Source organism: Mauremys mutica, chromosome 9 (genome assembly GCF_020497125.1).
Source record: "Mauremys mutica isolate MM-2020 ecotype Southern chromosome 9, ASM2049712v1, whole genome shotgun sequence".
In the NCBI taxonomy this organism is placed as follows: Eukaryota; Metazoa; Chordata; order Testudines; family Geoemydidae; genus Mauremys; species Mauremys mutica.
This window is the reverse complement of record NC_059080.1, coordinates 6,385,357-6,403,510: the sequence shown is the minus strand read 5'-3', so window position 1 is coordinate 6,403,510 and position 18,154 is coordinate 6,385,357. Positions and strand designations below refer to the sequence as shown.

Here is an 18,154-nt window from a genome sequence, read left to right as displayed (position 1 = left end):
CCTAAGTCCCATTTTCAGCAGTGGGTTAGCATACGCCTCCATTGCAGCTGGGGTGTGAATCACCGCTTGTGTAGACACAACCACGCTAGCTGTATGCTAGCCAGCTCACTAAAAATAGAAGCATAGACTGCATCGGCCTGCCTGACCCCCCCCTCCCTTTGTGGCCCCCCCGTCCGGGTACACACTCAGTTGTGCAGCTGGCACTGATGCCTATGGCACGATATGCCGACTTCTATTTTTAGCAAGCTAGCTAGAGTTCAGCTAGCAGAGACGGTCTATACGAGCTGCCGGTCACACTCCTGGCTGCAGGGGAGATGTACCCTTAGGCACCTAGTAGCTTAAGTCTCATTAAAAGTCAAGTTTCACTTTTGAAAATGTGGTTTAGGCTCCTTAAGTTACTAAAGTGCTATTGAAAAGGTTACCCTTAAGAAAGTACTTAATTCTCATTGACTTCAGTGGGATGTAAGCATGTGCTTAACTTGTTTGCTGAACAGGGGTGAACTTAAGTATGTGCTTAGGTACTTTGGTGAATGAGGGCTTTACTGAGTATTCAAATTCAAACCCCAGTTCATGGACTTGCATCGTAACTGTGGTCAGAAGTTGGCTCATAGTATGTACAGTACCATCTCTGCCGAACCAACGCTGACATTTGTGTTCCACTTTTCACCACTACGTTCTGAAGATCCCATTTGTGGACCCAATTAGAATCTTTCACTATGTATTTCACTCAGTTTTAAAGGTAAATAAAAATGATTGTGGATTTTTAAAGCTTAGGCTAGAAATGTCAGTAATTATCACGGGATAGTTAGCAAATGTTGTTCTTGTAAATGCTTTCTACACTTGTAGCATTTACTGTTCATCAATAATTCAGCTTTAAAAAAAGAATAATATATTTTCAATTTCTCAAAAGCTACTGTGGAGCTATTCATATTGCAAACTGCCTGAAAATAAAAGGCATCAACCAAAGCAAGGAGCAGGCTCCAAAGGCTGGCTTAATGCACTGCAGCATCCTGTTACAATCGGTTTTTTTTGTAATTCTAGAAGCAGAAAATAAAATTTTACACTTGAAAATAATACGTTTAAATAAATAGTATAGAAGAGCCATATGTTTGTCCAAGAAATGGTTAGACGTTGCCAGAACAATACTGCTACATTATGAATCTTTCATGAGCTCTGAAAGTCATAATGGTCTGTCACTAATGCCCATTAATGATCTCTCTATACCACGAGTCTGGGCTTGATGTTTCTGGCCAGTACCTTAGAGAATACTTTAAATATGCCTTAAACTTTCTCTGGTCTACTCTCTCTGTGTCTGCTCCAAATGTAGACAGCAACTGTCTGGGTAGGATCAGCTTGTAAGGAATCATGGCTTTGGGATTAAGAAAGTCTTATTCAGGTAAGATGTATTTAAGCAATATTTTTTAGAGGAATAAACTGGAAGGCTTTTTCCTGGCAAGTAATCCTTCTGTAATAATGATAAGGAAGTGGATGGAGATTTTAAGGCATAACTTATATCCAGATCATTCAATCCCTCTCCTTTTCCATCAGTTTTGTTTGGTTACTATGTAAATGCACTTTTATAAAATGAAGAAAGCAACCATTATGGTTAATCCATATTGATTGGAATGGTAGCTAGTATCACTGCATATTGCTAAAGTGGCAAGTTGTCCCTGTTTCAACAGCAATATTTAAATAAATGTGGCATGAGCTGATTTACTGGCCTTTAAACATGGCATGTGAACTTCTTGTGATGTCTAAGGCTAATTTTTTCTTTAAAGTAAGTAAAATATGGGCACTGGTTCACAGTCTATTTTAATTCCTGTTACATGGGAATACTGCACCTTACGTCAGCTAAGGGAAACATTGCAACTGTGTTGCTATCTTTAAAGCATTTTTTGGGAAATTAAATATCAAAATGTAGGCAACAATGGATTTTAATGCAGTTATTCTGTTGCAAATGTCTTAACTAACGGCTAATTCACGATGATATAACTAATATTTCCTTAATATTGAAAATGTTTCTCCCCCTTCGCTGTGTGAAATGATCAAATTATTGATTGAACCAGCGCCCTACAGCTGCCAGAGAAAAACAAACCCGAGAAGTCCTGAAAAAAGAATCAAGCAATAACTAGAACCTCAAGCAATAGATATATTTTTGAACTGCACTGTTTTCTTGGGTGTGTATAATTCTTTATTTGAAATAGAATGCCTGTTTGTAAATGGTATGTGACATCCGTGTTATTGCTCAATGAAATTAACACGGTAAATATAAATATGGAGAGAAAACCAACCAATCTGAAATGACTGATCACTTTTTTTTAAAGTATTATGAAATGTTCTCTCTCACCCTTCTAATTCAAGTATTAATGGATACATTTCCTCCAATTTAAAAAAACTAGTTACTAAAATGCAATGCTTTCTAAACAAATAAGTGATTTCCAAATCTCTGTTTTTCTTTACGAAGTTGTCTGGCCATATTAGGCGTGAAATAAATGTCAGTGGGTCGTTATAAAGCCAGAACATTTCAAATTAATTCCAGTTCGAAGCTACAAACCAAACCCTTCTTTTGTTACTCACACAGCCGTCCCACTAAGCCTTGTGTTTGATGACGGCTAGTAGGGTTTGGCCCACAGGGCCTGATTCAAAGCCCACTGAAGTCCATGTAAAGCAGGGGTCAGTGGTGTTATATGCAAATTAGTTACTAATAGACACTTAGTATCAGGAGGTAGTCGTGTTAGTCTGTATCAGGGGTCAGCAGCCTTTCAGAAGTGCTGTGCCAAGTCTTCATTTATTCACTCTGATTTACGGTTCCGCGTGCCAGTCATACATTTTAATGTTTTTAGAAGGTCTCTTTCTATAAGTCTATAATATATAACTAAACTATTGTTGTATGTAAAGTAAATAAGGGTTTTAAAATGTTTAAGAAGCTTCATTTAAAATTAAATTAAAATGCAGAGCCCCCCGGACCAGTGGCCAGGACCCGGGCAGTGTGAGTGCCATTGAAAATCACACGTGCCATAGGTTGCCTATCCCTGATGTAAAGGCTGTTGATTTCAACAGGCTTTGGAGCTGGACCTTACATACCATATAATCTCATGCCTGAATCTGTAGATAAACTAGTCAGCACCATGGACAGAGGATAAAGTCCTACTAAATCCTCCTGTAGATATGATGCTGACGATTAATTTCATTAGATAACAAAATGATTTTAACTGGAGTCGATAAGTATTTCTACTTACATGTAGCAATTTTAATTCAGATCAGGTATGTATTATCTCCTTGGTGGAAGTATTGTATAGATCTACTGATTTGAAGTTAAGACTTTAACGGGGATAGTGTCTGGATTAAGAAAATCTAACATGGATTTGGGTTAAATATAAAAACCCAACAACTCTTCCTTCCTATTTGAACTCTGTGCTTTCACTGTCACACACCTTTGCTGTTGATTACAGCTTTAGGTACTATATACATATTTTGTAATTAAGTATCACCGGTAACAGAAGTTAAAACGGAATAGGAAATTGCAATGACCTTGTGGTAGTGACAAGAACTAACTATAGGTGTCCCTGTTGTTTCTGGTTTTGTCAGTAACTTGATGCATCTGGCCTTTTACTGAACATGATGGGCATTTTTCTTCTTTGTTTATTTCAGAACTGTTTACATCTTACTGTTGTGTAGGATGATTCAGTGATGAGAAACTGTGGGTTTCATTCAAAGCCCCCTGAAGTCAGTAGAAAGATTTCTAGATCAGGACCCTTGATTGAGATTCAGATTTAAACCAGTGATAGTCAAGAAATTCAGAATTAAGGTTGAAAACCTGAGCAAGACATGTTACATATGACACAGCTGTGGAAGAGGGAGAGAGAAAAGAACGGACTGAATGAGACTGAAAGTTCTCCATGGAATTACAGCTTCAGCTCTGGATTTCATTCCATTTGTATCCCTCGGTCACAGTCTCGGTGTGGCTGATTGCATGTTTGGATTGTATTTGCAGGTCTAAATGGAGAGAGAGGTAGAAAAATAGCTCTAGCTTATGTTTCAAATGTTCCGTAATTATCAAGTTGGAATTATTTTTCAGAGGTGTTGGGCAGTTTCAGTTACAGCCAATGGGAGCTGCCGGTGCTAAGCACCTCTGAAAATCATTAATTTTAGTCAGATTGACAACAGAAAGGCTGCTGATGTGCTGAGCAATATTATCTCTTTGTTTCCTTGTGCTCTCTTATCTGTCTATATCCATTTGTTATCCGTTCTCTTCTACTCAGATTGTAAGTTGTTTGGGGCCAAGATTGTCTCTTTGTTCTGTGTTTGTACCGTGGGGTCCTGCTCCAGGGCTGTGCTAATAATTTGATATACCGTATGATAATACAAATAATAAATAATAGTTTAGGCCTTGATCCTGCAAGGTGAACTGTGTGTGCAGACCCTTGGGCCCTTAGACTTCAGCAGGGCTCCATGTGAGTGCACTATTTGACCAGGACAGAATCAATTGCAGGATCAGGGCCTTAGTCTATAGAACTTGTGATTGGACAAGTACTTAGATTCTCAGCCTGATCTTTTGGCAACTTGTGAATATTGGAGTTGGAACATCATCATCTGCATGGGCCTGTGGGTGCACTGTTTCCTGGGATCTTGCCATTTGTATTTATAAGCTATGTGACTCCAGCTTGGATGGGGTTAGGTCCTTCTTCATATTCCTAGTTTATAAAATATAGTCAAGCAGAAGTACTTTTAAATAATTCAGAACGTGAGTGCACTCAGTTTCTTTGCTATTTCTTTGCGGGAACTCACATGGTCAGTTAAGCTGTTTCCATTCATGGAAAAGAGCTTCTTTTCATTGCAGCTTTTAATCCAAGCTAAATGTGCATATGAATAACCGCAACAAGTGACACTAACACAATTGTGCATTTGATTTCAAATTAAACAAGCCCATGAATCTGTTTTGGATCAGTGTCTAGATCTTTCAGAAACAGGACATTTTTGCTGTAAACAGTGATAGAACATTTCAACTTAATTTGCTCGTTCTCCTTTTTTGCAAATAGTAGAGTGAACTGTCAATGATTCACGTCAATAAAAATTCTGTTGAAGACAGGAAGATACTTCTATCTGTAACCTTTAAAGTTTATACTGTGCACCTATATATCCCTAAAGAGAGCAAATATATTAAATGTATGTGGTGGTTAGGAAGTTTTTATCAGCTGGGATGGCTATCAATGGTAAAGTCATCACATTAGTGAGTTATTCAGGTCGTACCACATGAGTGCTGTAAAGAATTATACCACACCATGTAATCATGTATTTTAGAACATAAGAACGGTCATACTGGGTCAGACCAAAGGTCCATCTAGCCCAGTATCCTGTCTTCTGACAGTGACCAATGCCAGGTACCCCAGCAGGTAATCATCGAGTGATCCATTCCCTGTCGCTCATTCCCATTATTTTGTTTATGCCACTTATTTTACAGCAAGAATTATTTTACAAAGCTTTTTGAAGAGGGTTTTATTTAATTGTATTGATATTATTTTTTGTGTCCTTCAGCCTGAAAAAGCCAGGAGCCATATCACCCTGGGTCAATTGGTGTAGACTTTATAGAGAGAGAAAATATAGCTAATAAAGTTTAGAATCCTCAAAAATAGCATTTTTGTCCATCCTAATGTTGCAATTGTGTCTGACAATCTATGGGGGGTCTAGAAAGAAATCTATTTATCCATTTGAAAGGAAGGATTTCCAGATCTTCTCCAATGGTGAAAGATGTCATTTCTAGTGCAGCTTGTCCATGAGGTATTGAACTTTCAACCTGTTACTAGTCCAGGATTCAGTATTGGCCCTCCTCACCCTCAAGCCATTGTCATTGTGGGGGGGAAGAAGGAAATTTTCCTACATTTGGAACAGGTGGGGGTTTTTTTGGTTGTGGTTTGTTTTTGTATAAATACCAGCTGTTTGAAGCTGCTCTGAGGTTTGGATTGTTAGAAATAGCTCTAGCTGAGGGCAGAGTGCGGGTGAAGGAGTCAAAGACACTGCTCATGCAGTTCTTCACTTTACTGCACAGATATCTCCACATCATGGTGAGAGAGAGAACTGAATGTTCCTGAAAGGTGTTGGATTGATACAGCGTAAGACCTGAACCCACAGAACACAGGGGAACAAAACAGAGGAAAGAGACCAATGCTTCACCAGTGTGTCTCATTCGTGGCCTTGAGGGTTCAGCTCTTAGGGAGATTGACTGACGTGCCCATTCAGAGTGTGTAACTAAAGCTGGTCTGGAAATGGTTCTCCCCCCACCCCAAAAAAACAACCAACCAACCATTCGATAAAAATTTTCTTAAAAAATTTTCAGTTTTTCATCAAAAAAGTGAAAACCCCAAACCCAAAAGTTTTCAGGTTTTTCACAACATCCCAACGCTATTCTGATCAGAGAGAGCATTTGCCATGAAACTACGTTTCAGCCTAAAGACAATTGCAAGTGAAAATTTGCAAGCTGTACATACAACATAGATGTAACTAAAACAATGGTTCTCAAACTGGGGCCGCGGCTTGTTCAGGGAAAGCCCCTGGCGGGCCGGGCCGGTTTGTGTACCTGCCGCATCCACAGGTTCGGCCGATCACAGCTCCCACTGGCCACTGTTTGCCGCTCCAGGCCAATGGGGACTGTGGGAAGCTGCGGCCAGCAAATCCCTTGTCCCGCGCCACTTCCCGCAGCCCCCATTGGCCTGGAGCAGTGAACTGCGGCCAGTGGGAGCTGCTATCAGCCAAACCTGCTGACCCGGCAGGTAAACAAACCGGCCCGGACCACCCGGAGCTTTTCCTATACAAGCGGTGGCCCCAGTTTGAGAATGACTGAACTAAAGCAAACAGATTTTTCAGTTGAATTTTGTCATTAATTAGAGAGTGTTTCGCATAACAGGCTCTTGTCTCTGTGGGTCATCTCAGCAATTTCTGCATTCAATGGGCCCTTTCAAGCCACCAGCCTCATCATGATTTGATAAATATTTCCCTGGTAACCTCTTTGCCATTGTTGACTCGCTTTAACTTTATAATTGTTTTTTTGAGTCAAGTTTAACCAAACTAGACAAACTAAAGTTGTGTTGACTGAACAAAGGTGGCGATATAGCTTCAACATGAATAAGTGATGTCAAAATCAGGCTTCTCAGCATTCTGCGTCATGTGCAGGGACCTGGACTCAGCTTGGCTTCGGTGGAGTTACACAAGCCACACATCTGGGCTACTTGTGTAACCCCTGTTTGTAGCGTATCCCCATCTGGTGGCTGGACCACAGAGAATATGAGTCTACTACGGATAGGCAGAGTTGCTCCTTTAGCTCTTGTAATAGAGGTTCATGCTTTTAGCACTGGAGGTCCTTGGTTCAATCCTTGGTGAACCATGATGGTGGTGATTTTGCTTGCAAGAATAAAACAAGTAGGATTCATCCCCCAGTCTTTAGATGTAATCCTGCTGCCCTTCCTTCCTTCCTCAGGCAAAACTCCAAATGACTTCAGAATGATCGGCTAAGATTTTATAAAAGCAAAAAATAAATATAATTGGCTTCAGCTGGAATCCAACCTAGATAAGGAAATCGACATGATGATGATTCTAAATTTTCTCATTACACAGAAGTATACAAAGTACTTTGTATCCGACGAAGTGGGTATTCTCCCACGAAAGCTCATGCTCCAATATGTCTGTTAGTCTATAAGGTGCCACAGGGACTCTTTGCTGCTTTTACAGATCCAGACTAACACGGCTACCCCTCTGATACATAAAATACTTTATGGGGCCAGTAAAACAAGGTTCCCGCCCAGAAAGGATGACAAGTGAGAGTAACAGACAGAAAGGAGCGAGGGAGTTGGATGAGAATTGTGGTGATAAGATCACAAGATTTGTCAGTTAAGTCATGTGCACATGCTGATGGCTCCATGTTAGTGAGTGTTTTAGATCAGTGCTTGTAGGTGATATTATGGGTAAATTGTGAGGAGGGGACTGGGCCATACATGTGTGCTGTGTATTTAATTAAAATCTTAATATCATGTTTATATAATATTTTGACTTAATTTAGTGGATCTATGATCTTTTAGACCTAGGTGCGAACACATGTTAGGGACCCTAGATTGGCCATAGAGTTATCCAGTCACCTTACGGTATCACATGCCTCAATTCCAGTTCAAGTGATGTTCATTGTGTGAAAAATGGTGCTTGGTTGGTGAAGTGTTACCAAAGTGATCTAAATCTCTGTGTCTTTATGTAGCAACAACCTGTTCCTAGAGGGTCTGCTTCTCTGGCAATGCATCCAGCATGCTAATGAAAATTTCAGTAGGAACAGTAACAGATGCATTTCTCCTTACTTGCTGGTGCAGAAGAACATGTGCATGAAATTGTTCTTGCCTTCAGACTCGGAACATGTTTCAACTTGCTGCAAGTAGACGCCTTGGTTCTAACCCCTAATGTTGTTTTGCTCCTATTTTGGTTAATTCTTTTGAACCGTCCAGGAGAAAGAATGTATCTAGGTTGATTAACAATCTTTCCCTTTACATACTTATATCCTACTTTTCACCTAAGATCACCAGGTGATTTACTGTTATTAATGATTATTTAAGGATGCTTACCTGACTGGTAAGTGAGTATTAGTATATCCATTATAATTTGTTTATAATAATTCATAAGATTAAATAAGATGAGTAAATGAGGCCCAGACTGGCTAAGGGCTGGATTGAGGCACCTAATCAGAGCTCCATGTTGGGCACTACATGGTGCATTGTACCTGAAGTGGGCATCATATTTCCTAGCGCTCCAGAAGACCCCGAGGGAATGTAACCACTTGGCAATGGTGAGCATTCACTTCCCTCTCCGGCTGGTTGGCTCTAGCAGAGCGAGGTAGCAAAGACCCTACGTCTCTCATGGTGTGCAGCCAGGTGAATCCATTTTTGGATCGACTTGGCATCTTAGATGACAGGTAATTCTGGGGGAAGCAGTGAGGCTCTGGAAACGTGGCAGAGGGAATCTGCATACCTACGCCCCAAACCAGCAATGCACTGAAGCATGGGCTTAACTTTAAGCATGTGAATAGTCCAGTTGAAGTTAAGCATGTGCTTAAGTGCTTTGCTGGGTCTGCACACCCAGAGCTGTGTTCTTCAGGGGCATAAGAGACGAGGCAGGGCCCACTCCACCCTGCGCGGCCGCCTCAGGGCTGGTCCTTGTTGTTCATGGGGGTGATGAGACTCATGGCGGTGGGGGAGGCAGCTCCACTCAGCATCCAGACTCTGCTGCTCAAGCCAGGGAAAGGCCCTGCCAGGAGCCCAATGCCCTGCCCCAACATCCCACACGGGCGGCTCTGGCACTTCTTCTGGCAGATTCTGTCCTTAGAGTCGTGCACCGTTATGGAGGCCCATTCATTGCACAGCAATGTAGCTGGGATGGGGACTGCCATGATGCAGGGTCCAGGCTATGAAGTTGTGTGTGGTTTCTTGGGCAAAGGAGTAAATGCTGCTCCCCTCCCCTCTGGCCCAAAGGGAGTTTTGGCACCCTTGGTTTCATGATTTCTGAGGGTGCAGCTGAACCCAGGAACCCCTGCTAATGCTGCATCTGGATCAGAATTTAGCTTGTGGTCTCTTACTGGTTCACATTCCCAGCATGTGTTAGCACAGCATCTGCCTGCTCAGCTAATATGCGCCATAAATCAGTGGAGCACCTTTTATTACCCTTTGCTGAGCACTGAATGTGCTTGGTAATGGAAAAAGCCCTGTCCCAAAGAACTTGTACTCTGAAAGACAGGTCCAGTTTATCCTCCCAAGTGCTTGACCATAAAGCAACACTAAAATGCACGTCTGCGGGGCAAAAGAAAATAGCTTTGTGTGCAGATTTGGCTGCATGCTGCAGCCCTGCAAGGTTGGGGAATTTGGGGAAATGGACAAGCTCTTGCTGTTGGGAATAAGTGCCAGTAGAATCTCTAATGTCCACGCAGAACACAGAGAACTTCTGTTCTCTCCGGAAGTAGCATGTTAGGCCCATGTACCAATCAAAAATTCACTCTAACAGGCAGCCGGGAAGTGCCATCTCTCCAATCAGCACTCCTTCCTCTGACAGCAGGATTTCACTGATACGCCGTTTTACACTAGATCACATCTGTAGACATTCATGTTCCAGAACAGAATACGTGATCAGCAGGGGGAAAAAGGAAGTCACTCTATTCACTAGCGCCCCCAGGATGACAGCTGGCAACCCGGTAAGCTACAAAGACTGTGTAGATTGTCAGAATTTACAGTATGTTTCGTGACAGCACTGCCCACGGGTACTCGGTATAAATTCAAACTCTGCACTGCGGGACCCGCTGCAGCACAAATGCTTCAAGGAGATGGAGCATAAAATGTACGTTTTGCACTTTCCCCTGGAATTGGGAACAGAGCTTCTGCGCATGTTCCTGGTTTGGGGCCATGATAGTTGAGGCCTTTTCATGTAGGGGAAAGCCAGCTTGTGCATATTGGATCGGAGCAAGAGCCTTTGCTTCTCCTCTAGGCAGCCAACCATGGTTTGGAGGGTAGTTGGGAACCATACGCACCAGCCTTGCTCTTGACCAATGCCTTGGAATCTCTAAGCATGCACTGAGCATGTTTTGATTATCTGAATCCAAAGGCTGAAAATGCTCATTAGCAGAAACCTAATAGGTACTTGCAGGGAGAAGAAAAAAACTTGGGTGAAATCTTTGGCCTATTGAATCAATGGGTTTTTTTGCCATTACATGGAAATTGCCATGTTGGATCAGACCCACCATCCATCTAGCCCAGTAACCTGTCTCTCACAGTGGCCAGCCCCAGATGCTCCAGAGGAAGGTGTAAGAAACCCACTGTGGGCAGACATGGAATAATCTGCGCCTCACATAGCTCTCATTCTGATCTCTAGTACTCAGTGATTGGCTTAGGCATTGACTTCATTGGGGCCAACGTTTCGCCCTTTGACTTTTACGGATGAGTAGTTGCCTTAGTCTTGTAAGTATAAATGGGACGTCTGTCTCAAGAGGTTCTAGCTGTCTTCTCCATTTAGAAGTTACTTGGAATATATCAGGAAAACAGCTTCAAGTAAAAAAAAAAGAGCTAGCATATTTTATTACATTTTTTTAGCGTGCTTTTCATCGGGAAAGGGAAAGAATGTATTCATCATTCTGGCAGAACAAGTAAAGCAAAGGTGATATACATCATAGTCAGTAAAAACTTGAAGCAATCTGCTCAAAAAAGATTTGGCCCAGTGGCAGAGAAATCCATCCTAACTCAGGGCCTCATTGTGATGTGGCCTTTGTGGGCACGAAGAAGGCATAATTGGAGAAGGCTTCAATGACAGAGACTGATCATGAAAAAATGGTTGACGATTGTTGAAATTTAAATCTGAATTGACGTATTCTGGTTTTGCTCCTCATTTATGTTATCGGTCCGGGAACATTTGTGCAACTGAGGTTTTTTAGCACGAATGCAGATTTTAAACTTGTATGCTAGAATGCTCGCAGAAAGCAAAGAGTAAAATTTGCTTTGCACAAGGATTTTCAATAGTAACTGGATTATAAAAGTTCTGCTTATCCATCATTCAGGAACATGAAATAAAATCACATGGGGACTTAATGACCAATCACAGCTAAGCAACAAATCTTTCATTCTAAATATCAAGTAGTGAATACCACCCTGTCGAGTAAACAACATTTAATGAAAAAAATGTTGCAGAATTATGAATGCATTTGAGAAAATCATGTTCCACTCCTGGATATTTTGCAAAGGGTAAACAAAGCAAAATTGACAATAAATTATTTGGTTGTAAGTACATTCCCCTACTAATATTGCCTAATTATTACTGATCTCAAGTATTTGGCGTTAGCTGGAGATGGGCGTGAAGGTGCAACTTGTGAATGGCAAGTTTATTTTTGTAAGTTGGTATTTCTCCAGTCAAGAATTTGTCATTGTTTTAAATGCTTTTTAGATGGCTCCAGTTACTGTGTGGCTTAAGCATCTACAGGAGGCACTCGTTTAGTATGAAGATATAAATACCACAGGGATAGGTGTCTGATAAAAGCCATCGAGCTAGCTAGCTGGGTACATATGGGGACTGACTGATAGATGGAAGGGAATGCATGGCTATAGATAAGATACACTTTTGCAGTTAAACAGGGTCTCAGGCTGTGTGGCCTAGCTTTTACTTCCATTAAGACATTATTAATACTAAACCGAGTATCTGAAAATATTACAAAGGGATTGGCATTTCTTTTAACGAGCCCTTGCTAATGCTATGTTTTGCTGTGGCAGAAATTGTTCTCTGTGGTGTCACAAAGTATTTCTAGTCAAGGAAACAAATGTGACAGTTGCAGAGTTGCTGGCAATTGCATTTTATTGTAGCTGTTAGAATTTAAGAAATGGCGTGGCATTATTATTTTTATTCCAGGTTGGTGCTGTAGCAAATACCATCTAGCTCCTCTATCGGGCCATGAAGAGCAGGTAATCCAGCCTCCATGTAAGCCCATTGAGAAAGGAGGAAGGGCCAGGTATCGCAGGAGCTCAGTGAGTCTGAAATAAGAGGGAAGGCAAGGTGAGACAGCCCCTTGCCTGCCACGAGAAACAACTCGCCCGAGCTCAGAGCTCCTGCTTGGACTCTGGATGTGTTATGTATGGAGGAGGGGGTGAGGGTTGTACGCCCGAGCAAGCAAAGGAGTTTGACATTGAAGTGTTTGGTTTTGCCTTTGGAAGCTCTTGGTTTGATGCTCTGGCTTAGGATGACTATAAATCCAAGTTTTCTGGGAGTCTCCGAGTTCCAAGGCTTCCAGTTGGATTTATTAACACTGGGTCAATTCCTGGTTTTAGTTCAGCCCTAGACACTGGGGCTCTTGGTGTAAAGGGGGCACTCACCTCTTGAGCATCTCCTAGTGGCTGGGTGTGGTACCGCAGACCTTTTCTCGCCCTGGCTAGGTTAGGTTGCCAGCTGGCTTTGGCAGGTCTTCAGTGGCTTGGTCCTCCCATTGAGTCACAAAGTCCAAATGAGCCCTTTCAGGGTAGTAAAGAGTCAAAAAATAATCTGTCTGTTTCCCCTCACTAGGGTCTTCAGGCCCAGGTCAGGGCCCTTTCAATTCAGCCCTTTGTTCAGGCTCCCAAGTAAGGTCTTCGTGGGGTTCACACCCCTTTACCTGTGGCCGGGAGAGGATGCTGGGGCCTCCCACTACTCCAGGCTCCAGCCCCAGGACCCTATAAACACCAGCTACATTCTGCTTAATTTCAGTTTATTGCTGCTTCTTCCCTGGGCCTCTTCCTGCCTGGCCCCTTTCTGCTTCACCCTTATTTCAGGGTTAATGTTCTCAGATCCTCTCTCTCCCTGCAAACCCAGCGAAGCAAAACACAGCCAGAAACAAACTCTGGTGATCCCTCGAGCTCCTGTGGCCAGAGAGGAGCCCCTTTCCTTGCCCCTCTGGTCCCTGCCAGTGACTGGCGGGCTAAGGCCCTGCAGCTCCTTTTATCTGTCTGCTTCTGTGAGGCCTCTCTAGGTGGGGCTGGACAAGCCACCTTCGCTGCTCCTTTCCTGTCACTCTGTGACCTCTTGGGGCTGGGTGCAGTAGGCCCACGGGGCTCCTGTGGGGAGCCACAAAGACCAGGTCCACCCCGTCACACTTGGCTGTTGCTGGGCCGACCTGAGCCAGAAGTGGTGCTGCCCTGCAAATCCTAAGCCAAGTTATGCAGCAGCAAAAGAAATATCTGCTCCCCTGGCCCCTGTTCCCCAGTCTCTTTAGTGCAATGACAGATTCATAGATTTTGAGACCAGAAGGGATCCTCCGGTCCAGCCTCCTGCCTAGCACAGGCCATAGAATCCCATCCAGTATTTCCTGCATCAAGCCTATAACTTCTGGCTGAGCTGCAGCGTACCTCTTGGAAAGACAAACAACCAATCTCCGTTTAGAGACTCTGCCAGTGGTGGAGAATCCACCATGACCCCACATAAGTTGTCCCAGTGATTAATCAGCCTCCGTGTCTCAAACTGCACCTTATTTCCACTTTGAATTTGACTTAATTCAGCTCCAAGCCATTGGCTCTTGGTCTACGGGAGGAAGTGACTTGACCAAGGCCGCACAAACATCGGTGGCAGAATTGCACATAGATCCTGCGTTGCCTGCCTCATTCACTGGCCCACAGGACCTTCCTTCCTGCTGCTGTGATTCAGATATAAATGGAGGCTGGTGTGGCCACAATACAGAGCATTAGCTACGATAGGACCAGAGCTCCTGGCACAAGGCTCTGCGACTCATCCGCTGCCTGATTGCGACAGACAGACTCCTACAGCCTTCACCGGCACTGGACTGGCAGCTCCTCCTTTCTGCACACCCTTCCTGCCCCTCCAAGCCAGCAACCCTTCTCCTGCCTTCGCAACCTGCCCTAACTTCTGCTTTCCCGACACCCCCTTACTTTCTCCCCACTCCCATGGGGCCCTGCTTCTTCCCTCCCCCACCTTTCCTCCAACCCAGCAATCCCACTCTTGCCTCCTCCAGCCCTCCCAGTCTAGCAGCACCCCCCTTAAACTTCAAACCAGCAACCCAGCCTCCCCCATGCCCACCAGGGACCTTTCTGTCCATCAAGGAAGAGCTGGGGGGCAGGGGTGGAGGTGGCCTAGGAGCAAGGATCAGGGCGTGGGGTGAAGGGGGGAAATCAGAGAGAGAAGGAACAAACCTGGAAAACTCTCCTCCTCCTCCAGAGTTTTCCCAGTCTCCGGGAATGGCCAGGAATAAGGCAGAGCTCGAAGCAGGTATGGTGGAAAATAATGCAAAAGGAGAGGGAGCTGAAAGGTGTGTGGAGGGGGGACAACCAAGGGAGTCACAGGGGTACATGGGGCTTTCCTGGATCCCAATTTCTATTGGGAAAGGTTGAGACGGGGGGAGGGTTTGGCTGGAGTGGCGTTGGCCCCTCTTCTCCCCTACCCCCCAGCTTTTAAAACCTGTCCCACTGGACTCCCTGCCCCCCCAAAATCCTGCCCCATATGCCCCTGAGAGACAAATCCCGCCCCCTTTCCTTGCCCCGGTGCCCCACGCCTGGTGTCCTGGTGATTGATGTGGACTGTCTGGTCACCCTGGCCGAGCTGCTGGAGAATTACCCATCCCAGTCACGTCTGTTTGGGTGTCTGTCGCTCCCCGGGAGGCGGCTCTAGTCTTGAGAGCAGGTGTTCTCTATGCAGCTTCCTGGACCTGAGATGCTTCAGATGATCCAGTCTCCCTCCTAACTGCTCCGTGGGCTCTTGCTCTCTGAAAATCTCCGCACAAAGAGGCGCTGAGGCAGATCTCCCGGGCTGCTGCCTTCACTGAGGAACAGGGGGGTGATAAGGGGAGGGCTTCATCGTCTGATTTCTGTATCCAGCGCACAGCTCCTGGTGTGTGTGTGTGCGAGAGAGGAAGGGAGTGTGTTTGCTGCCTGAAGGCTACTGCTGCTGCAGTATCAGCACTGGTGCTGCTGGCAACCAGGCATCAGGGGAGCTCTTTTGCTGATTGCTGAATGGTTACAAGTGTTGCAATGCAAAATACAAAAGCATCGCTCCAGGAGAGGCTGCATTTGAAGCTCCACTTGTAAAATCTTAGGGAGGGGGCTTCTCGAGGAATTCAGAACCAGCCAGCCCGGGCTCCAGGCAGCAGCACTGCCTCAGCCTTCATCGCTGCTTGCTTCACATTCCTTCTCCAGGAAGGGAGGAAAAAGAATCCAGAAAGCCCTGCCACAGACAGACTCTGCCAGAGGCTAACAGGTGTTTGCTGGGATTTGATTGGGGAGGAGAAGGTGGGAGAAAAGTTAACTGGAAAAATCAAGCTGGGCAAAGGTGCATTGATCTTGTGCCAAGTGGATGTGCCAGGTCTGCCTGAGAACAGTGTGTCTGGAGAAGCACCGAGGGATATCTGGCCAGTGACCTGCTTGATCTCCCTGGAAACACTGAGCCCTGCCTGCAAACTTTGCCCTGCCAGAAGTTGTGAGGGATAAAAGCCCAGGAACAAAGGGGGGGGGGCGTCTCCTCTGCTGACCAAACCACTTGAGCTGAACTGTTGCATCCTGGTTTGGTCTGGTGGAAGCATCCCACCTGTACCTCCTCTGCTCCGAAGCTAGTTGCGGTGGGCCCGCGTGCTGCGGCATCAGCCGAAGGTATTAGCGGTGGGATCCAGTGCCCCAGGTTTTGGGGACTGGAAGACCAGCATGCTGGCTGCTGCACTTGCAGCCAGCACCCAGATCCCCTGCGTCTGACCCCCAGGCGGTGTCGGGGCAGTGGCGGCCATGGCTGCAGCAATCGCCAGCTCCCTGATCCGCCAGAAGAGACAAGCCAGGGAGCGGGAGAAATCCAACGCTTGCAAGTGTGTCAACAGCCCCAGCAAGAGCAAGGGCAGCTGCGAGAAGAATAAGCTGAATGTGTTCTCCAGGGTCAAACTCTTCAGCTCCAAGAAAAGACGGAGAAGGCGACCAGGTTGGCAAGGGTTATGTGTTTGGTTTTCTTCTGTTTTAACACAAGCTGTAAGGTGCATCATGCCTGGGGAGGGGGACTGGTGAAATTAACTCTCAGGTATTGCAATTGCCAATAGGCACGGGGGCACGGACGTGCAGAGCTGGTTTCTCACTCACACGCCCTCTCATCACCAGTTTGTCTGACACACATCATTGATTTCTTTCTCACATGCACACTCGTGTGTACCCATGGATCAGTGATGTATTAGTGTGTGTGTGTGTGTGTATGTGTCTCCCTCTCTCTCTCTCTCTCTCTCTCTCTCTCTCTCACACACACACACACACACACACACACACACACGCCTCTCCTTCAATCATGTGTTCATCCATCTACATGTTCAATAATCTATTTTCCCTCCTTCACGTCTCTCTAATTTCTGTGCCTTGTGCTATAATTTGCTAATTATATGAGAACAAGGTATTTACGTTAGCTAGCAGCTTCTAGACCTTTATAACCTTTCATCCCCCTGTGCCTTTCTAGGAATATCTTTTATAAATCATACATGCACAATTCTGTATGTAACAGAGGTGTAAAAGATTAGGTATGAAGAATTAGTTTTCTGATCCAGTGCGTTTTGTACACAGGAGGAGCAGAAGCCTGTCAGCAATGTTGCTAGTAATTTGCCTTTCCAAAATCTAGCTGCCTTTAGCCACTAAACTTGCCTGCATTTTTCACGTCGCCAAATAATAGGGTGATTAGTTGAAAAATGGAGCCTAAATTTGCTAAGAGCTTTTTGAACATTGCTAATGCAAGAAAATAGAGTGATCTTTGGTTTAGTTTCATATTAAATGAGAGGGTGTATATAAATTATGCATCCCTCAATACACTTATTAAAGGTTGCTAATAGGAAGTAATATACTTATGCTAACTGTTATAAGGGTTTGCATCAAATCCTGTCCAAAATATGTGTAACAGCATTTCTACCCTGATTTCTTTCCTTTTAAGACCAGGAAGTCTTGCCCAGATGTGGGCACTTTTGGGTTGAAAATGGCAATTCATATTTTCATATAGTGTTTCTCTGTGAATCAGCTAAGGTTTTGGAGCAGACTGTTAAAAAGGCTTCACTGTCTGATGAGACTAACAGTGTGACAATTACTACAGTGCAGATGTCATTGGGATTCAGTGGAAGTAGACCTATTTTATTGCAATTACTCTTGATGCCTTGCCGAGATATTTTCTTTCAATGTACAGACTCCCTAGCAAATCCTGTTGCTATTTACTTCAAAGTCCAGGATGATCTAATGTTGTTTTGGCTATTTCATTTTCGAACACTGAACATGAAGATGATTATGAAGCAGATTTATATCCAGACTGTTTTTTTCTTTTTCTTTTTTCCCCGAGTCTGTGAAACAGCATCTTTTATGGTAATATTCCTATTACAATTCAACATGTTGCTGTGGGTTCCTTGCTCTATTTACCTCTGTTCATTAACTACTTTATCCCTTCTGATTCTGTGTGTTCTTTGGATCAGCAAAGAACGGTGGATTGTTTAGTGGAATTGCAGCAGTTCTTATGGTAAACCTTAGCTGCTGTATATTTAGGCTCTTGATGTGATATGCAGTTTTCAGTCTTATTACTATTATCTTACCTTATCTGAGGTGCTCTCTCTTTCCCTCCTTTTGAGAATTCACACCTTGTTAAAAGCCAGAATACACTCTTTGCCAGCACATTTCTAATC

The 18,154-nt window shown here is 44.2% G+C and overlaps 1 protein-coding gene across 4 annotated transcripts in view; it reads left to right on the top strand.

Annotated features, from left to right (window-relative positions):
- Nucleotides 1–18,154, top strand: part of FGF13 (fibroblast growth factor 13) — a 352,169-nt gene that overhangs the window by 255,659 nt on the left and 78,356 nt on the right. Inside the window, exon 1 of one of the 4 annotated variants that reach the window (XM_045030047.1) lies at nucleotides 15,610–16,437. The exons of the other annotated variants lie outside the window; for them this stretch is intronic. Within the exon in view, the coding sequence (XP_044885982.1) occupies nucleotides 16,251–16,437 (187 nt within the window). The 5' untranslated portion in view covers nucleotides 15,610–16,250. Of the gene's footprint in view, nucleotides 1–15,609; nucleotides 16,438–18,154 lie in introns of those variants that run through there. 4 annotated transcript variants of the gene reach the window in all.